This window comes from Protopterus annectens, chromosome 1.part1 (assembly GCF_019279795.1).
Source record: "Protopterus annectens isolate FY-2018-M chromosome 1.part1, PAN1.0, whole genome shotgun sequence".
In the NCBI taxonomy this organism is placed as follows: domain Eukaryota; kingdom Metazoa; phylum Chordata; order Ceratodontiformes; family Protopteridae; genus Protopterus; species Protopterus annectens.
This window is the reverse complement of record NC_056726.1, coordinates 1,289,766,332-1,289,793,796: the sequence shown is the minus strand read 5'-3', so window position 1 is coordinate 1,289,793,796 and position 27,465 is coordinate 1,289,766,332. Positions and strand designations below refer to the sequence as shown.

At 42.7% G+C, this 27,465-nt stretch overlaps 1 protein-coding gene across 1 annotated transcript in view; it reads right to left on the bottom strand.

Annotated features, from left to right (window-relative positions):
• The window catches only part of GRWD1 (glutamate rich WD repeat containing 1), a 296,620-nt gene that overhangs the window by 161,590 nt on the left and 107,565 nt on the right, over positions 1-27,465 (bottom strand). The window contains exon 5 of the mRNA XM_044081555.1: positions 4,488-4,630. Within this exon, the coding sequence (XP_043937490.1) occupies positions 4,488-4,630 (143 nt within the window). The remainder of the gene's footprint in view (positions 1-4,487; positions 4,631-27,465) is intronic.

Below are 27,465 nucleotides of genomic sequence, written 5' to 3'. Positions count from 1 at the left end.
GCAAGAGGAAGCATGGAAATGGTGGAGGCAGTAAACCCAAGAATCCTGAGAAACTCCCTAGCCATGACAGATGAAGCAGAGAATGGAAAAACATTTGTTAGAGACAAAACCTTGGGAGCAGGAAGAAAGACAAACATGGGAATGGCAATCCTGGAATGGGACAAGCATGTGAGACTTTAGGTCTTCAAGTAAATGTTAAATGAAGACAAATGAGACCACAAAGTCTTTTGATCAAAGGACTGGCAGATGTAATAAGCTCTGTAGTCATGTTCTGCACCTAAGCAAAAAAAGACACTAGATATGTAAATCTTTGTACAGGATTGCCTATCCACTCGCACTTAGCCTTCCACAGTGACATCTAATACTGATAAGAAAAACATTTAAGAAATATAAAAAGAAGGTTCCCTAACGGGGCACTTATTCAAGTATTCAAATCAATGGTACAAATGACAAAAAGACAGTCTGATGGATATGTGACCTGCATTTGGGCTGATAGAGAGTCAGTCTGAGGAATTACACTCTTACATCTGTCTATATATTTCTACCTGTGAGCGGAGGTCACACAATGGACATACCATACTGGGAAAGTAAAGCTTTGGTGTCCCTGCCAGATGGCAGAGGAGATAACCTATGTGTTAGAAATACTGAAACAGTGACTTCAGTCAGGACATCACTTAATACAGGCTATCTAAATGAAGTGCAATAAAACTGTATGGAGGGGAGGAGTAGCACAGGTAGCAGTTAAAAAACATGGGGTGCACAGGAAGCAGGGAGGCTGGCAGCACCCTATATGGAGAGGTATGCCTTGGCTTAGAATACTCACCAGTGGTGTAGGGTGAGAGAAATGGGTTTTTGGAACAAGTAAAGTGGAAGTGGGGGACAGAAGACATGGAATCATGATTAAAATGAAGAGTGAAATACCAGACAGAGAAAAGCCTAATAAAGGTTAAAAGCCATGTCAGGACAGAGTACGTCAGGTGCATAAGGCAAGAACTAGGACAGGGAACAGCAAAACAAAAAAAAGGGGGGGGGCAAAAATGAAATGACAATGCAAAGACATCACCAAGTTAAAAAGTTCTAAAGCAGACAGGCTCAAGAAATGGTGCTGCAAGGATGGGAAGAGAGGGGATAAACAGAGAAATGGTGAAAAAAGAAGTTATGCACTTACCATAATGTTCCCTCTGTGCTGTCGATCTTCATTTATCCTTGACATTCGGGACAGTGTTCGGATGCTCACAACCAGCTCGGCTGTTACAACAGCTCGCCAAGCCAAAAACTCTTGAGCTAAGTCTCTACCCAGAACATCCCCTCTCCAGATTATCTCAGATCGAGTTTGCAGCTACACAGTAAAACAGAAGAATAGCTATATTGACTTGAAAAGGCTATGTCCAAGGTTATACCTGATAAAATAAACAGGACAAGCATCCGAACCTGCACAGAGTCTGCAGGAGGGGGATGGAGGGTGGGGTGTCAAGGATAAATGAAGATTGACAACACAGATGGAACATTACGGTAAGTACATAACTTCTTTATCTGATGTTGTTAATCTTCATTTTTCTTTGACATTTTGGACAGAGTCCTCAGCTACTTTGTACCTTGGGAAGCCTTATAGAAGGATATTCCGGAGAACCATAGAGCCAAAAGACGCTCTTCCCCTGGAGAGCAGATCCAACCTGTAATGAATAATAAAGGTATGCGGAATAGCCAAATTGCTGCTGTGCATATTTCATCCATGGATGTCTTGGAATAGAAAACAGCAAACGTGGCTATTGCCCTAGTAGAATGCACTCGCACTGGTGTTGGTAATTGGAGATTCTTTGTTTTATACATGAAAGTAATGCAGTCCCTTAACCACTCTGATAAGGTGACTTTTGAAACAGATTTCCCCAGAGAAGGACCAGAAAAGGAGACAAATAATTGGTCCGCCTTTCAGAATTCTTTAGTTCTGCTGAGACAGAAATGTAATTGCCTGTGAACATCCAGCAAATGCAAGCAATTCACCTTTGTTGGAGAAATATGGGAAGAAAACAGCTAAGTCAATGGATTAGTATTCTTTTCTGAGACCACTCTTGGTAGAAATAATGGGTCGGTTCTTAGAGAAACTCTATCCTTATGAAAAATTAAAGATGGAGGTTTTGAAGATGGTGCTTGTATTTTGGAAAATCTTCTGGTGGAGGTAATGGCTATCAGAAAAATGGTCTTCCATGAAAGAAGCCAAGTCATAGGAAGTTGCCGGTTCAAAGAGGGAAAGGACCAAAGACTACAGAACCATAGTCAGACCCCAAGGAACTAAAGGATCCTTATAAGATGGTTTTGAGCATAAGGCTCCCTTCATAAACACTATATACAATCTATGGGAGATTAGATGATGACCTTTCAAAGCCATTGTGGAAATGTGAAATAGCAGCTAACTGAACCTTAACTGTAGAAGCAGAAACTCCTTGTGTGAAAAGCATAGCTAGAAATTCTAATACCTTCTCAATTGGAAGGATTAAGACCATTACTGTGTGCCCAAAAGGAAAAACTTTTCCACTTACCGTGATAAAGTTTCCCGGTGAAAGTTTTTTTTTTTTAAAAGAACTATGAAGACTTTTTACTTAGCTGAGAGAGAATCCGGCTAATGCGTCTTGCTACGAGAGTGGCAAATGAGATCTGAGGTAATCTGGAGAGGAGTATTCTGGGTAGAGACTTAGCTCGAGAGTTTTTGGCTTGTGCGAGCTGTTATAACGGCTGAGTGATTTCCGAGAATCAGAACACAGTCCCAAATGTCAAGGATAAATGAAGACTGACAGCATCAGATAAAATGTTTAAGAAGATATAAGACAATGGGAGGGGCTAAGATAAAAGGGGTTGGGCCTAATTTACCAAAACTAGGAAGGAAGAAGGCACACCAGACAAAGACCATAAAAGAAAACTGGAGGATGACATAAGACTGGGACCAGTAGAAGACTAAAGAATGGGATATATTAATTATTAACTGATAAACAATTTTCATTGGATAAGGTTTTATGGGGAGGGGTACTTAAAATGTGGTGCTGTTTGAACTTTTATGATTCTGATGAAGTTTGTTACGAAAGCGTGCGCTAAATCTTTGCATCTGTGAAGTTCTGTGGAATAAATTTTATTATATTTACATCATTCCACGTTTTTGGTCATATCTTTGGTTTGAACTGCTGCTCACTTTTGTTTAGTGCTCTTAGCTATTTTTGCCCTACTTTGTGGTTACCACTAGAAGACTACTTTGGAGAGATGGTACAAATTTCATAAGCATTAAAGTCATTACAACATGCATGGGATCTAAAGAATCAAATCAAGAAGGTACTACACCCATATATCCCTTTACAGGCAGAAAAAGAAACAGCACAACAAATGTAGCAAAGAAAATGTAGGGTTAATCCACATTCTATGGGAATCTGAATGGGTGAGAAAAATGTGGGTAAGATGATACAGGACTCAAGGGAGATAGAGAAAACTGAGACCAAAAACAAATAGGAACTGTGCCTACTTAACTGGATAAAATTCAAAACACTATAGGAAGAGAGTGCGATGATGAATTCCAATCTTAGCAGGGGAGGAGGTAAACAGTAAAAAGAAGACAGAGAATCAGGCGAGGGATCTAATATGAGAGAGATGAACTTGCAAACCTTGAGAAGGGTAATAACTGAAAGGAAGCTAAGGGGAGAAAGATGTGAAATGAAATTAATGAACAAAGAAGGCAGCTACTTTTAATTTACCCTTTACTGACTAGGTTAATCCCATTCAGCTAGTTGCCTCTTTTTAGGGGAGACCAGAGGTGATATTGGTATTAATAGGGGAGCTCTGACCAAGACAGCAAGGAATTTTCCCTGTTCTTTTCGATAGGTACCATGGAATCTTTTGCATCCATCATAGCTAGCACAACTAAAGCAGATGGGACTTTGATTTAGTGTCTCATCTGAAGAACAACATTCAGGAGTGCAGCACCTTGCTAATGCTGCACTGTAGTGTCAGCAATCCGGGCACTGGGAGGGAGAGCAGAACCCACAGCCTTCTGGTCTTCTAGCACCAAAGGTGTGTGTGCTACCTGTTGTGCCATTGACACTGCAAGGACAAAAAAATATGTGCAAGACTGCACAGTTTGCACGAAAAGTACAAGTGAATGGAGAGTTGTGGAGAATCCACTAGAAGAATTCAGATATCCTGCACAGCAAACATGTAAAATGATCAATGCAGACTATTTTATAATTAAATATGTGATGACAGCCTTAATTGTGTGCACCTGATGTACTACCCATGTACCAGTAGAGTGATTTAAGGAAATAAATGAGTGCTTCATCCTGTACTTGCTGATCTCCTCAATCTGCATTCAGGGACTGGGACGCAAAGCAACAAGACAATAAAACCATGCTGAGCCAGAAAAGAGGTGCCCATACTTGATGGACCTGCCGAGTTAACACATGGAAAAAATAAAATGGTCAATATTTGGACTTAATGACTTAAGTTCTTACCGTGGCCTCATTAGGTGACCACTGAATATCTTCTACAGATTTGGTATGTGCTGTAAAGGGTCTCTGATCAACATGCCACGTTCCTCCTTCCTGCATATTCCAAAGGTGGATGTTTTTATTACAGTCTCCCGTTGCCAGCCGACCTGTTTTAAGAAAAAGGTGCAAGCCAAGTAAAGAAAATGCCCTTATGTTCCGGCTTCAGTTACTTCAACATTTATATTCAGGTCAGACAGTTTTACCTGCCCACTTCTTCCTTTACAACTGTACTGTATTCATGAGCCTAATTGATTCTACAGCAAGTCACCCCCCCCCCGTTATTCTTGATTACTGCAGCCCACCAAATACAGGACTCGAGCCATTTGATCAAGGTCACACAGCATTCAAAATGCAGTTAAGGCACACACCACAGGACCCACCAGATGATCCAATAAAGACCCATCTTATTAGTAGCCCATTCATTTTATACTACACTGCTAAATTCAAATGCAATAATACTGCCTTTATCATCAACTTCAAGGAAAAAAACATACTTATTTTGGGAGGAAGGGGGTCTTGTACCCAGCTCGGCAGTTTGAAAATTATTAGTCATGCACCAGAGCACCTGGCTGGATGTCTAAGAAAGAACTCCGAAAGACAGAGTGAGGTCATATGATGACCTCTGTTGAAAATAACAAATGATCTATGCTTGGCCTTCAACACACTGCCAAAGTCAAAGCTCCACTTACAGCTGTTGCTAAGGCTAAATTATATTCCTTTCTTCTGTAGTAAGAGTTATTCAGTGCATCTCAGTGATGCAGGACAGCATGATCAGATGATAAAAATGACAAGGCAGAGACATACACTGTTAGAGGTAACAGAACTATAATTATGCAATGTACTCACCATAAATTATAGATTTATATCAAGTCACTTGACCTACAAGAGAACCCCTCCTAACCTGCAGAACAGTTTGGCAGTTTTTTTTTTCCCAGAAAAGTCCACTCATTTGCAGGTGTGCATATGCTATGCCAGCACACGCAGTGATGTCACACACTGCAACGGGACAGAACACCAAACCTCTGCTACCGCCAGTCTACCCAAACCACTAATCAAGCACACTTCATGTCAAAGGTGGAGGGGGATAACTCACCACAGAAAGTCTCCCGCAAAGTTCATTCAGCAAGGTAAGAACCGATTTATCACCAAATGACACTCCATGGTTGGCCTGGGTGGAATTTTAAAGCAAGAACAACTTTCACATTATTAGGAGCTGGAGGAGAACCAAGAGGCTTTGGATGCCAGTGTTCAGTTTTGAGAAGTAAATGTCAAATAAGAACGGACCCAAGACACAGCCCTGTGAAACACAGTCTGTGGCATCTCTGCAGCTACAGGCGGTTGCTCCCATGTTTATAATGAGAGTTCTGTCAGTAAGCCAAATTGCTAGCCAGTGAATAATGCAAGGGTTAATACTGAGACTAAAGAATCTGCTTATGACACTGGCATGGGAAATGGTGTCAGAAGTCTTGGCAAGGTCTAAGCAGGCAGTGTGGACAGTCTCACCCTTGTCTAAAGCTTCTGTGACTTTGGCAAAGAATCAACTTGGTTGAATCAACATGGCCTTCCTTTAAAACGTACAAACTAATTAAAACCAAGGGTCTGAAGATAGCCTACGTCACATAATTATTAAAGCAGGTCGACAGTTTCCATGGTCTGTCATGAGGCCACTCGTGTGCACAGGCACAACTATAGCTACTCTCCAGATTTCAGAAAAATAGCCTATGCGAGACCAAGGTTAAAAAATTACAAATGGGTTGAGCTATGTGATACCTACTTGTAGACAACCCATAGTTTTGTCAGGACCTATGGAACTAGCATTTCTGTTTTTGGAGTGTGCTGATGTGACTTCATCTAGGGCAGTTACAGGTGGTAGAGAGAGAAACTGGGTGGGTAAAGGGAGGGGGGTGCATGAAGTTGGCTTTAAATTTATGTGCAACGATATCACCCATGGGTTGCAGTGGGAAATGTCACTAGGGATAAATTCACAGCAGGATGGGGTACTGACAGATGATGCTGAAGAATGCCTTGTGGTTATCCTTGATACTGGTAACTACTCTAAGTTCATAACTGGTTTTGCACACCCTAGTTGGGACCCCCGAACTCGTGTGCTACTGAGTAAAATTAGCTTAACAGAGAGCAAGACATACCAGTAATGGTGATAAAGAATCACCTTGAAATATTCCGTACTGGATTTTCACACCATGGAGAGCAATTTATCCTTTGTTGTGATTCAACTGCAAAATGGTTTGCCATTTCTTCACAGTTACTACAATATAATTTACCAAAGTGTGATGGGTCTTGTACATCTGAAAGCATTCTATAATCCGGGAATGAAGAGCACTATCTGTGATGATGAGCGGTACTGCCAGCTATGCCAGGAGAAGTATGGCAGTAGATGTGTAACATATTTCAGCATAGCTAGCTTGAGTTTTGTAACGAACTGTATGTCATTTGTATATCAAACTGATTTGTACAGCTGCTTGTGTTGAAAATGTATTTGTAAAGCTGCTTGTGTTAAAAATGTACCAACAGTGGGTCCTGCTGGACAGAAAAGAAATACACCTGTATGTCGGACTGTATTGTAACTGTTGAAATGAATATACTGTAACAGAGGGCACTGGAAGAGAAGAGGTTAATCTCAGTCCAGCTAACTTTGAAAAATAGTCTGAAATTAAATTACCTGGTTTAGGCCATAAAGATTGTATCTTACAGTTCTGACTGTAGCCAGAGACAAAATGTCTGAAAACCAGGGCTAGAAATCCTACTGTATTGTCATTTGGGGTGAACTAATTGCTGCCCTGGAAGGGTGGAAGTTTTGAAATGGTTTTATAATGTAATAACATATCAGCAATGCTCTGTGTATGGTAACACATATGTGCTAAAATCTGCTTCAGTTTCTAGCAAAGGGGGAGTGTGGGAACCAGAGTCAAAGATGTATGTGATTTCATTCTGTAATCCAGCACTGAAATGATGTTTTAATACTATACGAGACAGAAGTCTAAGAACAGTCTGTATGTGAAACCTGACAAACTAGGACCCCTCACCCACGTCATCTTCCCTTGCTTTAGAAAGTAACCAAGGAATAGTAATTCTTTACATCAGTAAGGAAAATATCTGTGTGAATCTATCCATCATGTTATTTTTAATATTTCCTGTGATTTAAACTCTGGTGTTTACTGTAAATATATGTTCCGTATCTTCATGTTCTTTTATTATTTATTATTAAATATATTTAAACTTTTCATTGCGGCTGGTCTTTTAGGAAATATTTTAACCTTTAAAAGTACATTTCTTTGGCGACACTGTGGCCACGTTTGAACGTTCTGCTGCATTGGTCAAACACTACCATTTGTTCTAATACTAAATTATACTCAGTATAATTGTGTATCCTATAAAAGAGCCTTAAGTAGTTGGCTGGTGACAGTATAACTACCATACAGTCTGGGCAAAGGTAGGAGAGCTAGTAAATCTGTGACAGCCTTTCCCAGGTGTGTATGTGTGTGTGTGTGTGTGTGTGTGTGTGTGTGTGTGTGTGTGTGAGCTACTTGGAGCAGGGGCACACAGTACTGGTTTCAAAGAGAGGGTGGTAAAGGACTTGGCTTGGAACACTTAGATGAGGATGCAACTCTACAGTTCTGCCAGTGGGGAGTCTTACTGGGGGCCTGGAGAGAGGGAGAAACCCAGCCTCCAGACTGAGTATGCTCTTCAGGGAAACTACACTTGGTGCAGAGAGCTGCATCTGGAAACACTTGCGTACATCATTTTTTTGTTCCAACTGAACGTCCCTCACTGGTGTTAGTGTAATAGAGTCTCCTTGATGGTATCAAAGGCTTTTTTTGTAATCTATACATGACATACTGGGGTTTCTGTTAGTTTTTACGGGTCTCCATTGTTGTTTAACAAAAGATGATCTTTTACTCCATATGAATCTCTCATTCTTATTCAGTTCTATGGACATGATAGAATTTATAGCTATTTAGATAACAATTCAATCTCCATCAGTTCCTGTATATAATTTGTACATTGCTGACAGACAGGTTATTGGTTGATAGTTCTCAGGGTGAATGTTCTGCTGGTTCACTTTTGAGGATGAATATGGTGTTCTCCATTGTTAGCCAATCTGGTGTCATTTCAGGGTGTACACAAGTAGTTCTTACTCAAGCCTAAATCATGGTGCAAAGATGTCAATACCTTTAACAAAAACCTAGGCACAGCATCTGGTTCTGGTGCTTTCTGGTTAGGAGCCTTTCTAAACTTTCTCTGTATCTCAGAAGTTACTTCATTCCAATCCATATCTTCTATAGCAGTCTCTCTTAACTGCTCTTTTACTTTCTTTTCTCCATGCAGCCTCCTTATTGTATAGTATTCATCTGATTCTTCAGATATTTTTCCAGAATGTCTTAATTTCCTCTATTCTTGGCGGTATCTTAACTACTGCCGTTTTCTTTCCTTACTCCCTGTAGAATTTCTATAGGTTAGCCCTAAACCGTTTGTTTTGTATAATTTCTTTATATTACTCAGTGCATCCCCCAAGTTTTTCAGCCTGCACAGAGATTTTTAGTTTATTGTTACCAAAAATATAACTTAAATCCTGATCTGTTTTGAAGTATTTTTGTTTTAATTCATTCACTTTTCTAAAAGTCTTTTAGACCAATTTCCTTTTCTGCATTCTTCCAATAATGAAACTTTTAAGTTTTTTACAAGTGTTTCTAGTCAGTACTCTTCCATGGTCAAGATCTATATGCCCCTTTATTTCCCTTTACTAATTTATGCTTTCTTGGTAATACCTTGTCTGTTAATAGCTTCACTGCAGAATAATGTATTCTATTAATTTCTTTAACACTGTGTGGATCTCTCTTCATAGTCCCAATTACTTCATTTATTAGCCTTATTATTTTTTTTGTCAATCTGTGCCTTGTTTGCCTTTGGCAGCCTCTGTATCATATTTATCCAATTCTGTTAAATTAAGCAGGTCTTCTCTTAAACTGCTTTTTTTTTCCCTGATTGGGATTTTCGTCTACAGATGATGTTTCTTGCTCTTCCCGTCTCTGTATGGAAATATCTTGGGTTTCAAATTACTGTCACAGTTAAAAACTGTCATAAACTGATAGTTCACAACACTGTCGTTTCAATGTGCTTTGCCACAGAGACGTGGTTCAAGACCAATAAAAACACTACGACAAAGCACATATCAATGTTTTCCAGGTAAGGAATGCTTGCTGGGAGTGGAGTTTTTTTTTTTAGTTTGTAACAAAGCCAGAAGAATTACTCCAATAAACTAGTTTCCACATTAGCATCACGACCAGAAGAAGCAACAACTTTGGGTGTATGACGAACACATTGAGGGGGTAGGATGAAAAGGTATCCATTCCTATCTTAAGATGCCCACAAGTTAATAACATGGGAGGAAAATTATACAGCAAAAGGGACTTTAGTATAATAATAAATATTCAAGTAATGTCCATAAAAAACTGTTCTCTATATATATCACTTCTGAAGTAATGAACTTTGGGAATTTCCCAAGGCTTGTGCTCCTTGGAGTGAGGCTGACCACTCACCCAATACAGGTTGTAGGAATCCCTGCTGAACAGCAGTGGTGAAGCCTGCCCTACCCCTAGACAGCTTGTCTGCCTATAATGTTTACAAAAATATGGGCAGAGGACTAGGGGCCTACCATAAGAATATCCAATTTACCTATTCCTCAAGTAAAGGCAGTGTAGCAACTGTAGTCCTGATTAGGCGCAGCTAGACCCTGCCTTGTAGGGTCATTCTATGGGAACAACAGAAGGTGATGCATTGAGTGAGCCACATGGAAACATTTTGTTTAGTTATAACATGGGATTCCTGAGGCAGTGTAGCAACTACCTCATGTTCACAGACAACCCTCTACTCCTAGTCCACATACAAACTCAACATGTGAGATGCACCTATGTTAAGAACATTGAATCTATGCTCACTCATACACCAGTCAGTACATATGACAATGAGTGGGTTGTCAGCATGCACATGTCACCTCTTACTCCACCCAAACACATAACACACATACTTACATATGCAGAGGTCCACACCAGAAACATACCTAAACACCACAGACCTTCCAAACACAAACACAATACACATAATACTTACTCTACAGAACACAATACACATATATAGCTCATGCACCAGTGTCTCAACAGAGAAGCCCTTAAGGCAAAACACAAAACCAAACATATTAGTTATAGGCGATTCCATCGTAAGACACACAGATGTCCCTCTCACCAGGCTGGATAAGGAAAGGTCAAGGTAAGTTGTCTGTTAGGTACTAGGTTCTGCCATATCACACATGCACTCAAGTCTCTCAACAACAGCTATGTTATGACTCCGTCATAGTCCATTGTTGGTATGAATGACTTGAGATGTACCTCTCTGGACTACATGAAGAGAGACATGACTGAACTCTTGGATTGTGTGTCTCAGGCAGGTATATCCCTAGCCTTAGGCAGCATTTTACCTTCACCTAGGATGATGCTTCACTGAAAACAGAAAATGGTTGACTTCAATAATTGACTTAGTTTCTGCTGTCATTCTAAGGGGATCCAGTATCTGTCAACCAGGGATGACATGATCAACAGACCTTGATGCTTTGCCAAAGATGGTCCATCTGTCAGCCCTGGGATTTCGGCTACTGGCTAAGGCATCACCCCCATAGTGCCTTTTTTAGGCAGTGTCTCAAAGACAAAATTCCCCGACACAAAAACTCCACCTAAAACAAATCAAGGTTATACTGCTAAATGCTAGGAGTCTTAAGAGTGAAAATGCACTCATAGGTTCATAGGTTGGTACTAGGCTATCAGCCCTAGGGCCTATACAAGCCTAGCCATAATAATTCCCTGGCTATTTCTTCCCACATTATTTACTTTCCTGGAAGCACTCACTGGAAGCAGTCCTCACCTTGGAAGATGCAGACATTTGTGCAGTCATTGAGACCTTGTTCAAGGCTGTGGAGAGCACCCCAGCCATTCTGGGTTAGACCTATTCCACACGTTTAGACCACAAACTGAAGGCGTGAAAACTAAAGGAGATGGTGTATTAATATTCATTAAAGATAAATACACCTACAGACTGGTTAAACAGTATGAGTCCCTGGAGATACTTCATGTGCAATTAACTGTTGGTAGGACACCTATTCAAGTCACTGCCAGCTACAGGATTCCCTCCATGAATCAGGACATCCACTCTGACTATTTGAATCTACCTGAGTCTATCAAGATACATCTGAACACTATGCTTTTGGGGAACTTTAACTACCCATACACTGGCTAGGTAAATCACTCGCGCTCAAACTCACTTGCCCAAAGGTTCCTTGACTTCACTAACTCCCATGCCCTGGACCAGCTGGCTGACACAACCACAAGGGCTACCAACATCCTGGATCTGGTGCTTACCAATATGGGAGGGGGGGGGGCACAATAGCACCCCCCACTGTGAGGTCTTCCCTGGTGAGATCAGACCACAAATCAGTATCATTCAAAGTAACTATTGCACCTGCCCCCCCCCCCCCCCCCCATCAGCAATTAAACTAAAAAACTTCCCCAAAGAAGATTATAACCTCCTACGGGATGGTATAAATAGCTTCAATACACCCCTCCGACGGAATTGACAACTATGCAGAGTTCTACACCAGTATTTTATACAAACACCTGTATAACTGCATTGACTCAGCTGTACCGGATAGGACCAAAACAAGTTCCTTAAAGAAGAACAAACCTGCCTGGCGGACACCTGTCATTAACATGCTTTACAAGAGGAAGAAATTGCTGTCTAAGAATAAGAGGGAGCAAGCCATAAACTGGAACGTTCCCCCCTCAGCTTAAACAAGCAAATAAGACTTCTTGTGAAGTCCTTCAAAGCAAACTACAAATCCAAATTAGCTTCCTCAACTAAGGACAACCATAAGGCATTCTTTAGTTACATCCATAACTTAAAAGGAAAGACCCAGATTTGGGCCAAACTGGTAGTTAATAATGCCATATACACTGAGCCTGTGTGCATAGCTAACCTGTTGGCAGACAGGTTCGGTGAAAACTTCACTCCCCTGTCTCCACCACAAGTTTTCCATGACATCCCTGCCACCTGTCTCCTACCTTGTATCTCTAAAGAGCAGGTCATAAAGGCCCTTTCTAAGGCCAAAAATACAGCATCAATGGGAGCTGATAACATCCCAGGCTGTGCCCCATATGGGCTCAAACAAGAATTAGCAACACCAATGGGTACTCTCTTCAATCACAGTCTAAGCACCTGCTTCCTCCCAGCTGAATGGAAAATGGCCACAGTTACTCCCTTGCACAAAGGTGGCATTTCCACTGACCCTGGGAACTACAGAGCTATTAGTCTGACTAGCCTTATCTGCAAAGCCATGAAGCGAATCATCATTGACCTTCTCAACAAAGATACAGGTAACCTCCAATCACTTGACCCTACTAAGTTTGAATTTGTTAAAGGGAGATCATGCCTGTTAAACCTGTCAGACTTCTTTGAGACAGTCACCTAGGCCCTGGACAAGGGGAAATCTGTGTAGACAGCCTACCCAGACTTAGCCAAAGCATTTGACATTATCCCCCACTCAGGCAACACTGGCAAACTCACCCAGCTAGTTATCAATCCTTATATCGTTAGATGGGTCACTAACTGGCTCACTGACAGAACACATATAATCAAAACAGGGGAATCCACCTCCAACAGCAAACCTGTAACCAGTGGTGTTTCTCAAGGATCAGTCCTGGGGCCTCTACTTTTTGGAATCTACTTCTCAGAAGTACAAACAAAAACTAAAGATCTGTGGCTGACAAAGTTTGGTGATAACTGCAAAGTGGGAGCGATCACAGAATCTAAAATTATGTCAACACGCTACAAGAGTTTTACACAAACAAATGATTCATGCCATGGCATGGCCCTAAACTCAATGCAAAAAAATGTATCATCATCCCTTTCAGTAAGAGCAATGTTCCTATTAACTACCACATCAATAGCAACGCCTTAAGTACGCACTCAGTGGTAAGAAATGTGGGCACACAGGTTGACAGCAATCTTATCTTTGATCATCATGTCTCCACAGTGGTAAGAAGGGCATTCTACAATCACTCATCTCATAAGTAGGCATTGCCTCCAGAAAAAAAAAAAGAAATTATAACCTCCCTGTACTCTTCCCTCATCAGGCCAATAATGGAGTACAATGCCCCTTTTGGTATGTACCTTTCCAGGTACGTGCAGCAATTGGAGAAACCACAAAGGTTCCTCACAAGGAAATTTCAAAGTCTTCAGCATCTATTTTATGTGGATCGGCTGAAATTACTGTCACTTTATTTTGCTTCATACAGACTACTCAGAGGCGATGTCCACCTTGCATATAAGGCAATCTTTGACCCTGCCTTATTGGAAATACTGCATATCTGCAAGTCAAACTGTACACGGGTTACTCGCTCTAAAGACTTTAACCTGATATGTGACATTAACAGAACCTGCTGGAGGGGCAGATTGGTCTCCCAGAGGTTACCAGGTTACCACACCTTTGGAACAGACTCCCACTTCATGTCAAACACAGCACCTCACTGGATCTCTTCAAATGCAATCTGAACGACTGGATGGGTAACTGTACATTCACCCCGGGGATTCCACCTGTATACCTGTTGGGCATGGGCATTAGGTGCTAATTGTGGAAATAAGGGTAGAACTTGGCTAGGCTTGTAAGGGCCCTAGGTCCATTAGCCTAGTAACTTCCTATGATCCTATAACCAAAAGAAAAAAAATTGACAGTTTTTCCTCAGGCCTTTGTTTCTATACAGATAACCTCTAAGCTGCTTGTAAACAGCCACGGTGCAAGATCCTTTCCTTTCCATTTTAAGGGGAAATGTCAAGCAAATGGTCTAGTTTAAACTTAGCACTGCACCCACTTCAGGCATAAAAGAAGGATTTATATGCAAGCTGACTTTGCGCCTTTGGAAGCCAATAGGCTTATTGCACATATGATCCCGGAGTTCAGAAAGGTTTCCCATCTGTATGGAAAAGGAAAGATTTCAAGTCAAAAATTTCAAAGGGGTAGTAGCAGCTAGTTCAAAGGGACTCCAAGACAACTTTTCCCAGCACAAAGTTCAAGTCCCACACTATAGTCACTCCTCTGAAAAACAGTTTTACTAAGAAAAGGTATATTAATGTCGGGTGCCTGTGTAAATAGGCTGAGATGGCAAACAAATGTACCTTCATTAACAAAGAGACAGATCCAGCTGCAAACAGGCCTGCAAGATACTTTAGAATCAGTGACAATCCCTGCTGTGGTGGGTGCTCGATTCCTCATTTGGCACCTGAGGAAAAAACGTTTCCATTTAGCTAAGTACAGTGTTCGAATAGGAAGCCTGCTTAATTTCCTCATGGTATAAAACATGTCTTCTGACAAATGCTTCTCAAAGGGGAACAGGGTGAGATCAGCCAAGCTGCCACTTTCAGGGTTAAAAGTATGGGTGTACGAAGGACCCCGTCAGGTATGTTAAGAGGTGCACATGCTTTGGCAGTGTGACTGGTTCCTCAACTGCCATCTGCCAGAGGAAGAACCAATATTAACTCAAGCAAAAAGGGCCATCTGTAGCATTTTTATCTCTATCCCTCTCTCTCTTCTACTTTCTAGATCACACTGGGGAAAAGGGGTTTTGTAGGATAAGCGTAAAGAAACAGACTTGTCCAATTTCAGAATGCATCCACTGCCCAAACTTCTTTGGAAGTTGCTCTAGAACAAAACTACCTTAGCTGCTCTCTGCTCAGAGAAGCAAAACCGGCTACTTTTGGTGCATCTCACGTATGCAAGATATACAAAGATGTTTCTAATATTTACTTGTAAAGATATACAGCAAATCTGCTCTGCTGATCTGCCAGGCCTTTACTCTGAGATGGAATGTGTAAGGCCCTTAAGGTTAAATGGGATGCCAGGGCTATCTTCCATGCTTCCATGGCTAATATGAACAAAGGAGTGGTAAGAATGCATACCACCCTGCTTACTAATATATATCACAATCATGTAATCTGTTACTGGATACAAGATCCCAAGTCTCCAGACTTGCCTGAAATCCTTGAGAAAGATCAACTATCATAATTTCTTTGACAGTGATGTAGTTTGTGAGCTAATCCTTATTGCAGATGCTCTGGACCTTGGTATCAGAATAAGCCCCAACCCCAGCCAAGTCCAAGCCATCCACTGCTAAGGTTTGGGTCTGAAAAGAAACTCTAAAGGGCAATTCTAGATTGGTTTACATCTGGTAGATCCTGTCTGGATCCCCATCTCTTTCTGTACACAAAGGAGAAGGGGGAAATGTTTTTCTTCAGAGACTGGGTAAGTTGTTACTAAAAACTGCAGATATTCCTGTAACTCCTCATATGTGAGCCTGCCAGTACAACCATGATGACAACTGTTGCCATTGATCCAGCATGCTAACAAATCCTTTCACTGTCCAGAGTCCTCCCCACCCATTTATAGTAAGAAATGTTAAGAAGTGGCCTGGTGAAGAAAAATCTTTGCTACAGACAGCCCAGAAGTGATCCCAAGGAAACTACTGTTCTTGAAGGCATCAGATGAACTGGGAAAGATTCAAAAAGAGAACACCAGACTGTGAAAACATTTTTGGGTGCAAGTTAATGCTCTAAACAGTTTTTTTCCAGAGTCTGGACAAGAATTCGGTATTTGTCCAAGTAAGGGTATATGTGAATGCCCTTGGTTCTACAATGGAATACTACTGCAGTAAAGACAATGCATGCTCTAGCTATCCCAAAGGGCAAGGAAGTAAACTGGCAGCCTTACCTTGAGTCTGAAGAACCTGCAGTACCTGTTTACATATATGTGTTGGTAAGCATGCTTCATGCCCAGGGTCATGATAATGCCATGAGATAACAGCAGAGGCAGAAAAATGTGCAGAGCGGGCACTCTGAACTTTGGGACCTTTAGGAACACGTTAAGGTTTGAGAGGTCCACCTTTTCTCTGAACAGTAAAATGTCTACAGAACAGCCTATGCCTCATCTCCCTGGGGAATGTTCCCTATTGTGGCCTGTTCTAGAAGCCTTTCTAGAAAAGGTTGGCACAAAAGGGTTTTGGGTCCTTGGCACAAGTGACATTTCCTGCAGTCTACAACCCTAGAAAACAATTTACAAAACCCACTAAAGACATGGAATTGCCTTTCATTATTCTCCAAAAACAAGCGAGTCAGCACCCCATTTCTGAAAGTTGGGTCTCTTTTGTGTCGAGGGACTGTAAAGGCGGGGGTGGAATTACGCATGAGGGAGAAGGAATGGCAGTGGTATATAATTACTGTTGCTGCCTGTCTGGATCCCAACCCTGCTGGTCCCCAGATTTTCCCTTTTCTTATTTTATCCTTGCCACATACAATTTTGAAATGCCTTTTATTTACTCTTCTTTTTGCCTGACTGCAGAGTAGTTTATTTCATACTTTGAAAGTTGTGCAGCTGCTTCCTGGACTCCAAGGATTTAACCTTCTCCTCCAGTTACTTGAAAATCTTTTGGTAGGGAATTCAAAGAAAAAGAAGTTATGTACTCACCATAACATTCAGTGTTTGTAGTCCATCTCGCTCTTCATTCTTACATATGGGTTCAGAGCTGATCCTCGGCTCCGATTTGGCCTATTATAAAGTTCAAAGTCTCTTAGTTGGCTCGTGGCTAGGTAGGTATCCCATAGTGCACTAGAACAATTCCCAGATAGTACAGTTGTGTACACTTACCATAAATGTAGATGTTCGAGTGTATTCAGTGCTGCAGTCCTAACATATGGGTTATCTGGCTCCCGGTAGCCCTCAGTCGGCCCGAATACCAGAGTCCTTGGTATATGATGTCAGCTGGCGCCGGTTGTAAAACTGATGTCAGAACATCAGGTATAAAGGGAGGCAGCCAACACCATTTCCTCAGTTTTTCTTGCCTTAACTGTCAGGAGCCCCCAAAAGAAGGCTAACACAGGAAGGAAACAGCCTGGAAACATGTCATACAAAAAATAAAAATATATAGTCTGTGCATTAGGAAAAAAGGAGGAATGGAGGGTGAGAAACCAGAACTGCAACAGTGAATACACTCGAACATCTACATTTATGGTAAGTGTACACAACTGTACTATGTTCTTCGTGTTTCACTGTTACAGTCCTAACATATGGGTTGATTCCCAAAGCCCAGGAAAAAGACAAAATAGGGGGAGGATGATTGGATGGGAAATGGGAAATTCACCCCGGGATCACTTCTGTGGCTCTGCTCGACAGGGGCACAGGAAAATAAATTTATTGGGTGGCGAAAGCCAGGGTACATTGTTTGGCTAGGCTTGTATGGGCCCTAGGGCCGATAGGTTCATAGGTAGGTACTAGGCTAAGTCTAAATCCTTTTCTAGTCGCTCTGGGGAGTTTGCGTGAATGAGACAGTCGTCCAGGTAAGGATAAATTTGCCTGCAAAAAGCAATGGCTGGAGCCAGGCACTTTGTAAAAACTCTGGGAGCAGTACATAAGCCAAAGGGCAGTGCAGAGAATTGAAAGTATTGCTCCCCAGCCCTGAAGTGGAGGAACTGTCTGCAACTTTCCCTTATTGGGATGTGCAGATAAGACTCCTTGAGATCCAAAGTTACCAGCCGTGAATCCTTGCCCAGCATTGGTAGTAACTGTTGAAGGGTGAGCATCTTGAATTTGGGAATCACCAGAAAAGTGTTTAGAATAGACAAATCCAGAATAGGGCACCAGGTGCCCCCTTTCTTGGGTACCAGAAAAAGCCTTGAATAAAAACCTAGGCCTGCCTGATTTGCAGGGACTGGCTCCATAGCCCCCAAAGTCAGAAGAGAAGAAATTTGAATTTCTACCTCTGCCCTGAGAGTTCTGGGTATGTCTGGGTAGGTGTGGAAATAAAACTTGTAACCCTGGTTTAATATATTTAGCACCCATTTGTCTGTGATGGTAGACCATACCTCTGCGAACCTGGCTAACCTTCCCCCCAAAGGAAACCCAGGGTCCGCAGGGGTAGGCACAAGAAGGCCGGAGTCATTGAGAATGCTTGCTTTACGAAGCTGGCTTAGAACTCCCCGATTTAGCAGAAGAAGAATGCCATTGTGCAGAAGCCTGCCCTCTGGAAGATCTGAAACCCCTAGGCCTAGAGCGACCATGCTTGCCAAGATCAGGGGAAAGACCAGTTTTTGGAAGGATAATGCCTACTGAACTGGGGAGGCTGAACCTGAAGGAAATCTTTAACAGATTGCATAGATTTCACCTTATCCTCCAACTTCTTCAGTACCTCCTCGGCCTTATTACCAAAAAGATTCTCTTTGTGCAAAGGAACATCCAGCAGTTTTGATTTAACAGGATCAGAAAGAGGCTGCTCCCTGAGCCAAGCATGCCGTCTAATAACAGAACCAGTGGCTGCTGCTCTGCAGGAAGCCTCCAAAGTGTCAAACCACAATGAAGTGAATGCTTATTAACTAAAGTGGCAGAATTCAGGAAGTCTTGTAAATCTTTGTTCTCAGACATGGAAGGAATATCCCCAAGCTTAGCCTTAATAGCCTCCAAAGTATGCTGCCAATACTTAAGCATGTGAAAAAGGCAAATTTACCAATCTAATGGTGAGAGTTGCAGAGGTATAGACCTTTTTACCCCACCTGTCCAAGGCCCTAGACTCCTTATCAGAAGGCACAGGGTTTTTAGCAATAGTAGCCTTAACACCCTTGGGGCCTTGATAAATAATTTCAGGATCAACAGTAGGGTTTTTAAAAAGGAATTGATGAGAATCAGGAGCCCTATATTACCTATCAGGTTTTCTGGAGGCAGGAGGGACAGAATTAGGAGTTAAAGAATTTTCAATGAAAACATCATCCACAACTTCCAATACTAGAGGTATAGCCAGAGGCTTACGCTGTGGCAAATCCAAATATTCCCCGATTCTTTTCTTAGACTGAGGAAAATCCTGACATTCCCATTTAAAGTGCTCCCTAAGAGTATTCAAAGTATCCCCAAAGGAAAAAATCTTCTGGAGGTGAGGCAAAAGGGGTAGAGTCCTCAGCATCAGAATCCTCAAAGCCAGAAATGAGTGGAGAATTTCCTTCTTCACCAGCAGAAATACTGGAAACCTCAGAATCTGAGACCGACAAAACATCAGGAGACAATTCCCTAGCCCTCTTGGAAGGAGGGGGGATGAGAGCCCCTAATCAGGGAAAGAAGATCCCCAGCTATCTTTACCAACTGGGACTGAGGCACAGGAGGGGAGGCCGATGCCTGCTTGTGAGTAGGTTTGCGGCTGGAAGGTTTGCTAGCAATCCGGAGGGACTCAGGAGGCCTAGCAACTACAGAAGTCTGAACTAAGGTAGTCGGTCTGGTTCTGGTCTCATGTCAAAAAGAAGAGGAGTCAGAAGTCGGTGCCTGCATAGCAGCTCCAGACCCATCTGAGGTGGCGGCAGGCGGAGGGTCTGAAGATGAAATATCAGCCTGTGGCATGGAGGACACCGTAAAGGTCTCGGCAGAGGCCTGCAGTTGAAAATCTGCAGACTGCAGGGGCTGCTAAAGCGCCTCACTGGCTACCACTGTGCTAACGACCAATTTCACCGGTGCGTCGTCAGCAGATTTAACCCTAGGCCTGCCACGGTCCTTGTCTTTGCGTTTCCTAGGTATATCCGAAGTCGGGAGACCAGAAGACGCCATACCGACAAACGTAGGCCAGACTCCGAAATGCTTATACAAAATCTTAGCTCTACAGCATACGGTACGTGTGTTAAAGGAAGCACAGAGATCGCAGTTAGGGACATCGTGCTCAAAGCACAAACAAGTTATACAATAGGAATGAAAATCACGGTGCAGAATCTGTTTTCCACAGGCAAGACAGTTATAACTTTATCGGACATTCGTTAAAGCAAGAAAAGAGTATCCCCAACGGGGTACTTATCTGAAGGAGTCTTCAACTTGGTAGTCGGAAAGCAAAAAGAAGATAAACGGCCGACCGGCACTAGTGCGAATTGCATATGCTTCGGGCTCCGCGGCAAGAAAGACTGAGGAAATGGCGTTGGCTGCCTCCCTTTTTACCAGACGTTCTGACATCAATTTTACAACCGGCGCCAGCCGAAATCATATACCAAGGACTCTGGTATTCGGGCCGACTGAGGGCTACTGGGAGCCGGATAACCCATATGTTAGCACTTCAACAGTGAAACACGAAGAACATCTTGTTTGATGCTAAACTATAGAAAGACAGAAAGTACAGCTGTGTACCTACCATAAATGTAGATGTTGAGTGTATTCACTGTTGCAGTCAATACACTTGGGTTATCTTGCTGGCAGGCTACCCGCAGTCAGCCTGAATTCCAAAGTCCTGGTCCAGCGTCGGTTGCTGTCGCCTCTTCCCTGACATCAGTGCTCCAGGGGTATAAAAGATGAAGCCGACGCCATTTTCTTCAGTTTTTCTTGCCCCAGATGTCAGGTGCCCCCCAAAAGGGTAGGCTAAAAATTCTGTTTATAAAAAAGCATACACTAACATAAACATTATCTTCCTCTACAAGCAAATACACCACATAGGTTGTATAGAACAGAGAAGTACAGATAAGTCCCAGCAAAGTAAGGGGGATGGTGGGAGGGTAACCTGGACTGCAACAGTGAATACTCTTGAACATCTACATTTATGGTAGGTACACAACTGTACTGTGTTCATCGTGTTTCACTGTTGCACTCATTACACTTGGGTTGAATCCCAAAGCTGAGGTTGGGTGGCTGGGCCTAAATAGAATTAGGAGTGGCTATGTGGCCCTGCAGAACTGCAGTGGCAAAGCCTGCTCTGGATTTAGAGTAAAGAGGTGAGTGGTAGTGCTTTGTAAAAAAGTGTGCACTGAAGTCCAAGTTGCAGCCTCCAAAATATCCTTGGTTGGTACTCCTCTGAGGAAGGCTGCTGAAGTGGCTGCTGCTCTGTGGCCTAATGCCCTTAGGCACTGATTTGCCATGTTGTGAATAGTAGAAACGAATGCAGTGGCCTATCCATTTTGAAATAGTCTGCTTTGAAATAGCCTTTCCTTGCGATCCTGCAGCATATGCCACTAAAAGTTGCTCAGTCTTTCTGACAGCTTTAGTTTTGTCCAAGTAGAAGCGTAACTGTCTGTGTATGTCCAAAGAATGTAGAAGTCTCTCTCCTTTATTCTGTGGGTTTGGATAAAAGGTAGGTAAATGAATGGTTTGGTTAAGAGCCACACTGGACACTACCTTAGGCATAAATGTTGGGTTTGTCCTTTTAGAAACCCTGTCCGGATGGAAAATAATAAAAGGTTCCACAGCCATTAATGCCTGTATCTCTGAGACTCTTCCTGCTGAAGTTATTGCTAGGAGCAGAGCTGTTTTCCATGATAAGAATTTTATCTCAGCTGTATTGGCTGGCTTAAAATGAGGCATTGTGCTTTTCCAAGACAAAATTGAGGTCCCATGCAGGTATTGGTGCTCTCCTTGGATGACTTATGTTTTTGGCACCTCTGAGGTACTGCCTTAGCAGTGGATGTGAAAAAATAGGTGGGTCCATATTATAATGAGCTGAAATAGCAGAGGCATGGATCTTAATTGATGAGAAGCATAGGCCTTTGTCCAACATCTCAGTTAGGTATTGTAAAATCTGAGGAATATTTGGTACAAGCGTGTCATTTCCTTGTGCCTGGGTCCAAGCGCAGAATCTCTTCCATTTTTCTGCATAAGATTTTCTAGTGCTGGGCCTCCTGGCCTCCAGAATAACACCCATAACTGCTTTAGAGAGAGGTGTGTTCTGAGTGGTTATATTATTCGCCATGCAGCTAGGTTTAGTGTTCCGAGTTGGCTGTGCAGGATCCGATTGTTTTGTTGGGTCAATAGATGAGGAATTTGAGGCAATGCCCAGGCTGGGCCTTGAGACAAGCTCTTTAGGATTGGATACCAGTGCTAGCGTGGCCAGTTTGGGGCAATCAGTATCATTTTTGGCTTCTCTTGTCTGACCTTTAGAAGTACCTTGGAGAGGAGAGGCAGTGGAGGAAAGGCATATACTGTAAGGGTTTTCCAGCTGAATGATAGAGCATCCACTTTCCATGCTTGTTTGTGATAAGTCCTTGAGCAGAATCTCTGTAGCTGGCAGTTGTGAGGGGAGGCAAATAGATCTATGTCTGGGCATCCTCATTTCCTTGTTATGCTGAAAACTTGTGGATCTAGTTTCCACGCGTGAGGGTCCATGAGGTTTCTGCTTAGTTCGTCTGCCAGAGTATTTGTCTTTCCTGGCAGGAAATGTGCTTGCAGGTTTACTTGATAAGTCAATGCTGTGTTCCACACAGTCATGGCTTGTCTGCAGAGGGGGTAGGAATGTGTGCCTCCTTGCTTGTTTATGTACCACATTACTGTAGTATTGTCCGTCTTTATCAGCAGTTGTCCTGGATGAAGTATATCCTTGAAGGCTGTCAGGGCATTCTGTACAGCTAGCATCTCTTTTTGATTGATATGAAGATGGATTTGGCTTGCTGGCCATGCACCCTAAATACATTTTCCTGCCATGTGAGCCCCCCAGGCATAATCTGATGCATCTGTTGTTAGTGTCTGCATGGCTGTGGGTATAGTGAATGGCTGTCCCTTGTTGTGGTGACAGGCCTGTGCCCACCATCGAAACTCCTGTTGTAGGCAGGGAATGAGGGTAATTAGTGTTTCCAGGCTGTGGCAATGTTGAGTCCACACACTTTTTAGATACCATTGTAGCTTCCTCATATGCAGTCTTGCATATGGAAATAGGAGAATGCATGGTTTCCTTGAAGCCAAAAGCCTGCAGAATCTTTTATGCAGTTAACTAGGTCTTTGTTGTCATCTTTTCAAAGTAATGAGTCAGTTGCCTTTGTCTGGCGTGAGATAAGCCATCTGGGCAGTTGTATTTAAGCTTGCACCCAAGAATATTATCTCTTGAGAGGGTATTAGTTTTGATTTCTTTTCTTTTCCTGTGCACCCTAGGCAAATTAGTAATCTTTTTTCAAACGCCAGGTGCTTCAGTAGAATGTCTTTGTTCTCTGCTTGAATAAGGCAGTCGTCCAAGTAGTGATGTATTTGAAATCCTCTTTGTCTGCAAAATGCAATTACTGGTGCCAGGCATTTTGTGAAGACCCTGGTCACAGTAGATAAGCCAAAGGGCAGTTCAGAGAATTGGTACTGCACTGAACCAGCTATGAATCTGAGGTATCTTCTGCAAGATTGTCTGATTGGGACATGCAGGTATGCCTCTTTGAGGTCCAACGTTACCAGCCAAGCCTTCTTTCCCAGCATGGGCAGAAGCTGCTGCAGAGTCAACATTTTGAATTTTGGAACGTCCAGAAAAGTGTTTAGAATAGACAGGTCCAGTATTAGTCTCCAGGTTTTGTCCTTTCTGGGTACCAAGAAAAGTCTTGAGTAAAATCCTTGTCCCTGCTCTTGCTGTGGTGCTCGCTGAATAGCCCTCATGTCCATGAGAGATGATACTTGCTTTTGTGCCTCTGCCCATTGATTGTGTGGCAGGTCTGGCATACCTTTTGTCTTTGGAAGGGTATGAAAGTGGAACCTGTAGCCCTGAGAGACTATATTCAAGACCCATTTGTCCTGGGTGATCACGTGCCAATTTTGTGAAAAAAGTGCTACCTTTCCCCTTAAGAGTGCTGCCAAAAGATAAGTACTTGGCATTGGCAGAGGGAAGTCATTGGGATTGTTTTCTATATGGCTGTGATTTGTCTTCTCCGCTTTTGGAGGTAGAAGCACCCCATTGTTTAAGCCTGTATGAGCCTTGGGGCTGTGGTCTGCCTCTAGGGCGTCTATATCTGCCTCTTTGTGGCCTGTCTGACACTGGAAAGGACCAATTCTTAGAAGGCCAGTTCCTGCTAAATCTGGGTGGCTGTACCTGTAAGAAATCCTTTACTGTCTGCATAGATTTCGCTGTATCCTCCATTTTCAACACCTCTTCTGCCTTAACACCAAACAAAGTATCATGCTGTAATGGAGCATACATTAATTTTGCTTTAACATGATCAGGCAGATTCTGTTCCTTTAACCAAGCATGCCTTCTAATGACAGAAACTGTAACAGCGGCCCTGCAAGAGGCCTCCAGTGAATCAAAACCAAATTGCAAAGTATGCTTTCCCACTTGTTCAGCTGCATGCAATAAATCCTGCATTTCCTTGTTTTCAGAACATTCAGAATTTGTCAACATTTTCTGTTTTAGCAATGACATTAAGTATTGCTGATATTTAAGCATATGAAACTAACAATTTAAAGCCCTTACAGCCAAGGTAGCAGAAGTGTAAACTTTTTCACCCATCTGTCCAGTGCCCTAGAATCCCTATCAGAGGGGACAGGGTTTTTTTTTGCAGTGGAAGCCTTGACCCCTTTGGGACCCTGAGATATAGTTTCTGGGTCAGCAGCAGGGTTTTTATATAGAAATTTATGAGAATCTGGAACCCTGTAGTATCTGTCTGGTTTAACAGGAGCAGGGGGTATAAAGAGTCAGGAGAAAGGCTGGACTCTGAAAATACATCATCTACAATGTCTAGAACAGGTGTAATAGCAAGAGGTCTGCGCTGAGGCAGTAAAAGAAAGTCTCTGAGCCTTTTCTTAGATTCTGAGTAATCTTGGCTCTCCCAGTGAAAATGCTCCCTCATGGTATGCAGGGTTTCCCCAAAAGAATAATCCTCAGAAGGAGAGGCTGACAATAGAGTCTTCAGCATCAGAATCCTCATAGGGAGGAAGAGAGTATACCTGTTCTGAAGAGGAGTCAGAGGAAATGGAAACCTGATCAGAAGAATCTTATTCTGTGTCTTGCCTAGGCCTCTTATCAGGAGGGGGATGGGAACCCCTGATCAAAGTAATTAGGTCTTCGGCCATTTTAAGCATCCTTTTCTTAGGCATGGTAGTCTGCCCAGGAGAATGCTGTACTTGTTTCTTTGTCTTTAAAGCTGTTTTAGTCTTTGCCTTGGAAGCTGAGGTTGGCTTGACATATAACTGTAGGTCTGAAAACACCCTCAGAAGCCGATGCCTGCTCAGCGGCTCTGGACCCATCTGAGGGAATAGTTTCCGAGTGTTCAATACCTTGAGTATCCAGAGGCCTAGTTGTCTCCACGTGGGAGTTGAAAGCGGCCTGTGGCGCTAAGGTAGCGGGCGTCAGGGACTGTGAAAGCGCCTCACTGAGAACCAGCGACTGGCCTAGCAGAGGCCTCGTCATCGGTTTTGGACCTCGGATGCCTGTCCTTTTCCTTGCGTTTTTTTATAAACTCCGGTTGTCTGCTGTTCCGACGGCATTATATAGTTAAACCTTCGGTCAAAGTAATGAAAGGCAAAATCGTACCAACGCTTAATAGTGCGTTGGTTAAATCTAGCACAAAACCGACAGCTAGCAACGTAGTGGTCAGGGCCTAGGCAAGGAATACAGTAAGAATGAAAATCCTTATGAGGTATTTGCTTCCCACAAGAAATTCAATTCTTAACTTTTTCTGACATCGGTCTGGAGCAAGAAAAAAAAAATGTTTCCCCAACGGGGTACTTAGCTTTATTGAAGACTTCGGATCTGAAATTCGATTTCGAAAAATCTCAGGAATCGGCCGACAGGCACTTGCGAACTGCTTTTGCTTCGGGCACCGCCCGGCAAGAAAGACTGAAGAAAATGGCGTCTGCTGCATCTTTTATACCCTTGGCGCACTGATGTCAGGGATGAGGCGACAGCAACAGACGCCGGACAAGGACTTTGGAATTCAGGCAGACTGCAGGTAGCCTGCCAGCAGGATAACCCAAGTGTAATGACTGCAACAGTGAAACACGATGAACATCTAAGGTTATACAGAAAAAACAACAATAATGAAAGGTCTCCACCCTGTCAAGATAATACTATCCTGTCTCCAGATCCTTCCAGGATGGGGGTAGGTGGGTGGGTTCGTAAGAATGAAGAGGGAGATGGACTACAAACATGGAATGTTATGGTGAGTACATAACTTCTTTATGTTCTGTAGTCCTATCTTGCCTTCGTTCTTACATATGGGACAGCATCCCTAGCACCTTATTCTTGGGTGGGTCACGGAAAAATACTCCTGAGTACCGTGGAACCAAAGGAGGCTCTACCCCTAGAGGTCAGGTCTAATTTGTAATGAGTAATAAAGGTAGGAGGGGTAGCCCAGGTTGCTGCTGTACAAATATTGTCAATTGGAGCTCTGGCTTGGAAGGCAGCAGATGTAGACTGGGATCGGGTAGAATGAGCCTTAATCTTGGACAGTAGAGTTTTTCCACTGAAGGAGTAAATGAAGGAAATACAGCTCGAAATCCAATTGGATAGGGTCACTTTAGAGACTGGCACACCTAGTCTAGAATCAGAGAAGGATATGAACAAATAATCTGACTGAGTTCCTTAGTCCTGTGAAGGTAGAACTGTAACTGTCTGTGAACATCCAACTGATGAAATTTGTATTCTGCTGCGTTAGAATGGTTTGGGAAAAACACCAGTAACACTATAATTTGGTTCAAGTTATTTTGAGAGCATACTTTAGGGATAAAGGAAGGATTCGTATGAAGAGAAACTATGTCTTTGTGGAAAATCAGATAAGGAGGCTTTATAGACCGTGCTTGTAACTCTGATACTCGTCTAGCTGATGTGATGGCTACTAGAAACAAACTCTTCAAAGACAGAAATTTCAGTGGACACGAATGAGCAGGTTCAAAGGGCGGTGAAGTTAGCTTGGACAAGACAAAGTTCAGATCCCAGGAAGCTACCGGTTCCTGAAAGGGGGTTCTCAGCAAAGTAGCACCTTTAAGGAAGGTTTTACACAATCTGTGCGACATCAGGTTAGACTCATGTAGACCCAAATGTAAATTAGATATCGCTGCTGATTGGACCCTAATTGTGGCAGCAGCAGATCCCTGATGGAAAAGTTCAGACAAAACTTCTAAAACCATTGGGATGGATGCAATGTT